This window comes from Antrostomus carolinensis, unplaced genomic scaffold (assembly GCF_000700745.2).
Source record: "Antrostomus carolinensis isolate BGI_N321 unplaced genomic scaffold, ASM70074v2 scaffold17881, whole genome shotgun sequence".
Lineage (NCBI taxonomy): Eukaryota > Metazoa > Chordata > Aves > Caprimulgiformes > Caprimulgidae > Antrostomus > Antrostomus carolinensis.
Window position 1 is genome coordinate 1 of NW_010293688.1, and position 8,253 is coordinate 8,253.

At 35.4% G+C, this 8,253-nt stretch overlaps 1 protein-coding gene across 1 annotated transcript in view; it reads left to right on the plus strand.

Moving 5' to 3' along the window:
- Window positions 1-204: 204 nt before the first annotated feature.
- LOC104532233 (ryanodine receptor 2-like) overlaps window positions 205-8,253 on the plus strand; it is a gene marked incomplete at both ends in the record, with an annotated part of 14,725 nt that continues 6,676 nt past the window's right edge. The window contains 2 exons of the mRNA XM_010177384.2: window positions 205-413; window positions 2,381-2,555. Coding sequence (XP_010175686.2) covers window positions 205-413; window positions 2,381-2,555 — 384 coding nt within the window. The remainder of the gene's footprint in view (window positions 414-2,380; window positions 2,556-8,253) is intronic.

Consider the following 8,253-nt stretch of genomic DNA (forward strand, 5'->3'; position numbering starts at 1 on the left):
GCACCTGCGTATGCTGATTCCCCAGAATGGGCAAGGGCACTTTGCCCATAAGGCTGTTCTGCAGACACTTTCTTCTTTGCGTGCCTATGCTCAAAGGGATCTCTTTGCCTTTTTTCACTGCCTTCATTTTGTCAGTAGTTGAATACAGTACTTTCCATGTTGGGTTTTTTTCCTTTACTTTTAAATTTCTTTTAAATCTTACAGCAATGAGACTGGACGTGTGCAGTGGGATAATGGAAAAATTCAGGATCTTCCGCACTGAAAAGACTTACGCAGTGAAGGCTGGGAAGTGGTACTTTGAGTTTGAGGCAGTTACTGCAGGAGACATGAGAGTTGGCTGGACCAGGCCGGGTTGTCTGCCAGATCAGGAACTTGGCTCAGATGAAGAAGCTTTTGTTTTTGATGGCTTTAAGGTTTGTATGTGTTTATCTGTAATAATACGAGTGATTGCAAAACTTCTAATTTTGTGTCTTATTCCATGCGTCATTCCATCAACTTAGTTGCCTTCTCTTCTTTCATTTGTATGTTCATTTTCTAAAATTTTTTTCTCTCTCTCTTTGAGGGCATGGATGGAATAAGGAGGATCAATGTCACCTGAAAAATTAATTAGCAGGGTGTGACATGCCTATAATTTTTTTTCACAGCTTCACAGTATTTGTACAGTATATAGAAAGCACTGGAAATTTAAGTGACTTACTGAAATTCAAAATACCGGTAGAGCTATAATTAACTATGAATAATGTCTTTAAATTTTTACTCTGTTGTTTTCTCTCTAAGAAGTGCTGTTGGGGAGTAAATATGGTTTAGATTATTAGAAGTAAGTGTTTGAGGCAAACTTTGATAGGAGGGGGTTTTTTAATAGGAATGTAAAAGCTAAAAAGTATATACCTAGGTTTTAATGGAAATCCTTACAGTGTAGAGTAAATGAAGTATGATAGAACCAGTAATTTTTGCTGAAATTTAACTCTGCATGAGACAATGATAGATTGAAATCTAGTAGTAAAAAGACATAGGAAAACAAACTATTTTATATGTTACTGATTTTAATCAGAATAGATTAAATGACTCATTAAAACTTTTTATTTCAGTATGAAGGTAAGTGCTACCTCTATCCAAACCATAATTGCTATTAAGGCTACTGATAACCATTGTCAAAATGTTTCTTGTATCTGATGTTGGGGATAATTTCCTTTATTACTATTACAATATGTAACAGAAATCAACAGTATTCCTGGCTGTTCCTGATCAGGTCAAGCTCTCAAGATATATTTTATTCAAGTTGTTGGAATTTATATTTTTTTTCCAGTCTTGTGTTACATGAGAAGATGCCTTACAAAGAGAACTGAAAAATTTCTGTAAAGTATCCAATTGGCTTAAGTGAAGTATTAAAGTCCTGTGTCTTTACTAGAATAGCTGTGTAGAAGTTTGCCTTCTATATCTTAGGTTTTGACCTTTAGGTCTCAATCCACAAAGGAATTTCTTGTCTTTGATTTTGATGGGTTCTCTCCTTGGTTGGAGAAAAGATTCTGACCTTCGGGATACCCAGAAAGGCTTATTTGTTTTGTAGGATTTTCAGGATGGATACAAAGGATAAAAATCTATTTGTGATGGAATATATGAATAACAAACTTATTAACACTGATTTGTTTCATGCCTGTTTCAGTAGTTCTTAATAGATGTTTATTTATTTGAATTCCAATCCAAGACCCCATCCAAAGCCTTTGTAGTAAGGTCAGTCATACAAATCATGCCCTCAGCTATTCTGGAATCTATCAGAAGCTCAGAGTGCTTGTCCCATCCACAGACAATTCTGTTCCTTCCAAAATCTGATATGATAGGAAGTTTAATTTATTTTGTACGCAACATAACATTTTAAAAATTATAGTTAAGGAAACAGTAAAATTTGTTTGGAAGCAATGAGTCTGTAGGCTGCTAGAGTAAATAAAAACAATTGAGTTTGTAGGATACTACATTAAATAAAAGCAATTGCTTAAAAAGTGTTTTTGAAGCAGCTATTTGACATTGTAATTGATAGCATATCATTTGCATTACGGGTCTTTAACAGAGCTTCTGCAGAGAAATAAGCCATGTTCTTACATGTTACTAAAATGTTGAAATAGCATTTTTCCCTGTCAGCTCACTTAGCAATGTTTTACAATACTGATGTGAGGAGTGCTTGCAGAAAGTTAATTGTTGGATTTCCATTTTCAAAGTCAGCTTAGAGTACTCACAGGCATTGTTTTGGAATGATATGCTGTGAAAGTATTAATTTTAGTGCTGTCTTAATTGAGGCCGCTAATTATTAGCTATACCACTAGGGGAGAGAGGAAAACATACATTGTCAGTATTACTCTTTGAAATTCTTTTAAATCCTTTTCAGGCACAGCGGTGGCATCAAGGTAATGAGCATTTTGGCCGCTCTTGGTTGGCTGGAGATGTTGTTGGATGTATGGTTGATATGAATGAGCACACTATGATGTTCACCTTAAATGGTGAAATCCTGCTTGATGACTCAGGTTCAGAACTCGCATTCAAGGACTTTGAGGTTGGTGAGGGTAAGTACTGTAATACATTGTGCTGTTAACTTGCTATTGTTGTCCAATTTTTGCTCTGACTTCCCTTTAATATACTGTGCTTCTTAGTGGTTTTTTGTTGTTTTTTGTTCGTTTTGTTTTGTTCTAGGGAACTAGAACTACCTCTTGTTCTTTTCTCTATTTGATTAGTATCAAGCCTTCGGAAAGGAGGTGTGCTAGGTGTGATAATGAGGCAAGGCCTTTTTCTGTGGTGAACTTTGCAGACATCTTTTGTGATCAGACCTTTTGACTATTTTGCAGGGATGTGTCTGGAGTTGGAAATTCATGACCTTTAACATTTTATCTGCTCTGCAGCAGGTCACCGTATGATATAACAGAATCATAGAATGAATCATAGAATGGTTTGGGTTGGAAGGGACCTTTGAAGATCATCTAGTCCCACCCCCCTGCTTTGGGCAGGGATGTCAAATTTTATCTAGTTCAAGTACTGAAATACCACCAAATTTGGTAGGGAGTTTAAACCAGCTTTAAGGTTTTGTTTTAGCTCTGTGAGGAGAAATTACACTTAACCCAGGAAAAGCCAGCTGGTACAAAGTTAGCATCCAAAAATTTTTACTTAATTCTAAACCAGCAGATTGAGTTTTGTGCCCTTTGTAGTGTTCTTGGTGCAGCTTTCAGAGTCCACAAGTAGGTTTTAGTTTACAATGCAGTTGCAGTTTATGAGATTGCAAAAATCGCAAAGATTGTGAGGTTGTGTCGGGTGCCAGATTCATTCTGTACCACAAAAGTATTTTTGTTTGTAAATTTAATTACATACTTGTGTGTGAATGGGTACATAAAAGGGTAAGAAATTACATTAATGTAGGTAACTACCTAAAATTTCTGAACTATGGTAATGTAAAAAAAGATATTTTAAGCTTTAATCTTCCCCTTTCATTTGTTGTAGGTACATATATTCTGTCATATATATTATACATCTGTTAATAATACATCTGAGAGAAAAAGTTAAATTTTTTAACATTAAAAGCTGCAAATGATACTTCTGGGTTGCCAGTCCATATTCCCAAGGGAAACAGGAATCTTAGACCTATTAATTAAGCGGTTCCCTGCTTAAATTTTAACCATTTTACTTTCATCTGAATTTCAGAGTCTTTCACTTTCAGGATTGCTTTGGGAGAATAATTTTTTTTTTTTTTTTTTTTTTAATTCTTCTGCCATACTGTAGGAATTGAGGAATAATTTAATTTCATTTAAAATCAGATAATTACCACCAATTTCCTAGGCTTATGCCTGTTACTTTATTACCTTCAGATTTCCTTAGATCCTATGATAATGTGATGAGGTAAAGGGATGTGTGAATTAGCTTACTGTTAGTGGTATAGGCAATAAATCATCCTAGTGCCATTAAACTGTGGAAGTTGTGGATGCCCCCTCCCTGGAAGTGTTTAAGGCCAGTCTGGATGAGGCTTTGAGCAACCTGGTCTAGTGGAAAGTGTCCCTGCTCATGGCAGGGCGGTTGGAACTAGATGATTTTTAAGGTCCCTTCCAACCCAAACCATTCTGTGATTCTATGAAATTCTAATGATTTTCCAGTTATTAGGCAGTACAATCCCATTGAGGAGTGAGGGATTCTGAGAGAAACTGGAATTACATGAAATTCTGAGGGTAGCCTGTTTGACCACTATTTTGATTTCATAGTTGATGAAATCACAGTGGTGTAGTTTTCATGGTACTTGTTTCTAGCTGCAGGTTCAGAGTTAAACAGATCTCTGTTGAGTCTGAAACTGCTAAAGTAGTTCCTGGTTTGACGTGGAGCCCAAAGGCCTTGGTAACCAGGTCAAAGACTTAATGTCAGTGTCAAGCCTCTCAGACTTTTCATAATATACTTGTAATTCACTTTAAATTCCTGTAGTGTTGTGTTTGTAGAAAATAGCTTGATTTTGAAATAAGATCTCCTATTCTGTTTTCAGAGGAATGTGCTGGTTGATCTCAGATTTAATAGCACCAAATTAATATTTGTAAATATTATGGGTATTTCATATACAATTCATGGGGAGGCGGTAGGCATCTATATGTGTGTGTGTGTGTATACAAACACACGTATGAAACACACAAATTCAATTACTTTTATAGAGGTTTCATTTTTTTTTTTTGTAGACTGGCTTTAGTTTGGTTTTGTTAATGAGTCTGAAGAGCATTGAGACCTTCCTGCAGGTCACTTCTGTCTGTGAATCATGTGAATGCCATGTGCTGCTGTAGAAAGAGACCTTTTCCTTTAGAAAAAAGACAGAATTTCTAGTCAGAGCCCAGTGTCCTGCTTTGAAGGATGCAGTCTTACTATAAATCAGTCCTGTAGGTTTAATTTACACAGTGAAAAGGAAATACGGCTCTCTGCCAGCTTACTAATAAGGCTCATGTGCTGCGTCTTAGGTTGTACTGACAACAAGAGGAGCTCCTTTGGATTGTGGCAGACTAATTTGTTTGTGAGATGCCATCTCAGTAGTAAAACTGTTAAACATAATTGCATATTATTATACATTTGTGTTAAAATAAATTTCACACTGTAGATATGAACAAGTACACTGTGCAAACCAGAATTTGTTTTGTCAACTCACGATCTATGTGAGCATGAACTGTTTGTAGTGAGTGTTTGACAGATTGGGTCACAAGGTTCATCTTGGATTCTCAAAAGTAGGGAATGTTATAAAAAGTCTTGCCGTCATATGCTTTTGCCGTGTGTGACAGACAATACTAGAAGACTGCTTTGCTGGTGCTATTGTTAAAGTCTTTCTACTTGTTTTGCTATTTCCTACAGTAAAATGAAAGTTTTGCTCCATATCCCAGTTATGCACCTGGAGATTAAGAAACCAGGTCATGGGTAAATCATCTTTTCCTGTAGCCTCCAGCATGCAAGGTCTAAGCAGGATCTGTGAAGTGTCACATCTAAAATGGCTGGATACCCATTTAGAGAAGGGTTCTGAAAGTTCATTTTTGTTCCATAGTAAGACATGTAACTGCCTTACCAGCACACTCCCTATAAGATGAGATGCTGTTTCTTTACCAGATATGAAAGAGTCCTGAAACACCTTAAAAACCATTATACCATTGGCAAGTCAGTGCAGAATTTCACTGGAGATAAAAGTAGTGCTTCCACGATTAGAACTGGAACTGGTATTTATATTCCATTCATACAGAACAATAGTTACTGTATGGTTCTGATTACTTGCAGGAGTTAGCTACATGTACAGTACCATTCTGGCATCAGTGAAATTTGTATTTGTGAGAGAGAGATTGTCCTCTTGATTCCATATTGTCTACACTTACAGGGTTGATGGAAGATACTAGGCCGAGTAAAAACATCAATGAGAGTTTTATCCATGTAGGAATTTTGTTCTGGGTTTCCTTGTTTTCTTTCAGGGAATCTTGCAAATACTCATTTACATTTTATTTGTGTGTGTATATAAAAAACTTGCTTCATGTCTAAGAATGAATCTGTCTCTGAGATCTTTTTTTCTTAGCCCACAGGAAAATGCATAGGTAGAAAAATTAACTGTTTATGTGCATTCTATTTAGGAAGACTAAATGTTAGTAATATTTTAAATCTTTTACATATTTTAAGCATTCCTGTTTGATTTAGCTTTGTGTCATGTATACATCTTGGTGTTCATGAATAGAGTTAATAGTCTTTTCTTGGATTTTGGACTGCATCTAATTATCTAATCAGCTTTTTCTATAATGTGTGCTGACTGAATCCTGCTGATAATGTCAGCTGCTATTGCTTTTTTTGTGTTGTAAAACAATGATTTCCCATTTGATTTGAGGGCTATAATGAAGAACTGGCTATGTGTTAATTCTCAAGGTGTTGGAGATAGAGATTGCTACTTACTGTAATGAAATATTTGACCTGCGCAGAAACATAAAAAAATTGTTCATATATATAAATATAAAAATAAGTAAATAAATAAATATGTATATATACACATATATATATATCTATATGGCATGTTCACAACTGATCAGTTTACACCTCCTTGTCTTTGAACACTTTTTTTAAGCCTTTGTTCCGCTGTGTCTTCTATGAAAATAAAACAGTGTTCATACCAAAAGTCTAGTTAGGTCACTATTTTATTTTAATGGTAGTGGGCAGCAAATGCCTGTGGATACGTCAGAACAGGATAAGCAGATAGTGATACAGTCACCCATCCTCCAGTGATTTCTGGTAGGAGCTCTCAGAGGCAAACATGATATGTTTGTGTTGAATAGCCCTGATGGTTTTTTGTTGTTGTTTTGTTTTGTTTTTTTTCCTCCTTTCTCACATGAATGTCTCTAAGGACTTTTTGAATCAATGTGAGCTTTTAGCATCCATGATGCTATGTGACAGAATTCCACAGCATTACTGTGAGGTGTATAAGGAAGTTCCTCCTTTTGTTTTGAAGCTTGCTACCGAACAGTTTCTTTGATCATAATTTTTGTTATGAAAGACAATGAAAAATCATTTACTGTCCATCTTCTCTGTGCCACTCATAATGGGAGCATGTATCATACCTCCTTAATTTTTTTTTTTGAGGCTGAAGTATCCCAATTTCTTTAATTGTTGCTGATAAGAATGCAGTTTCATTTGTGTTGGCCATTTTCAGATCTATTATATCCTTTTGACGTGTGGAAAGCAAAACTCTTCGTAAGATTCTAAATGTGGGTGTCATACATCCTGTAAACAACTGGAAATGTTTTACAGATAAGAACTGAAAATTAAATGGTGAGGTGATTCAGACCGACAAAGCACCTGCTTTAGGCTGCATATACCTATGTGGTTTATAGCAAATGTTATGTCTTTTTTGGTTAAGATTGTAACGATACATGCTGTCAAAACTGTTTCTGTGAAAACCCATTCTCAAATATCTTGATGTCCAGAGAAGGTTTTTACTGTTCTTGAGTGATGAACTGAGATTTTTAAGGTTATTGAAAACAGAATTTTGATTTTTGGCTTTCCTTAAAACTTTTGCAACAGCTTATGGATTCCTTGAACTCAACAGAGCCTAGTAAATTCTCCCTACTAGAGTTGCTGGGCTTTAGCACAGCATGTATCTATATATGCAAATATAACTTTCCTAGTTATGTGTTGTATAATATGATTTTGTTTTGTATAGTGCTGGAAAATACACTTTATTATTATCTATCATTGGATTTGCAGAATAGACATAAATCACATTGTTTAAATTATCAATGTTATCTGAGAAGTTGCTGCCTTGTGATTTAAGAGGCACATAAGAGCCCTTATGTGAATATAAAAATCTGGACTTGAACTTATGACTAATAGTGTATGTCCTTAAATTTATCATGCCTAATACACATACACCTGATAACCAATCTTGTATATATATATGACAAAAATCTTCAAAAGGTGGTACTGAAGGCTGATCTTTTATCTCATGAGCAGTCATTCCTGTAGATGGTGAACAAATATTCTGCCTTTTTTTTCTCTGGGCAGCCTAAAGAAAAGTGAGGAGGTAGTTGTATTGTCCTTCTACCCTTCAGTATCTGGTACATTCACTTGAACTAGAATCACTGAATGGAGCTTCATTTTTCTTGTTGATACAAAAGAAAAAATTGTTAATAGCTAGGTCAAATGAATCTACAAAGTGGTTTATAACTTTGAAAAATCAAAATCAGGATGAAAAGAAACAGAAGAAATAAGAGATTTTCCTCGGTCTTTAGGCTG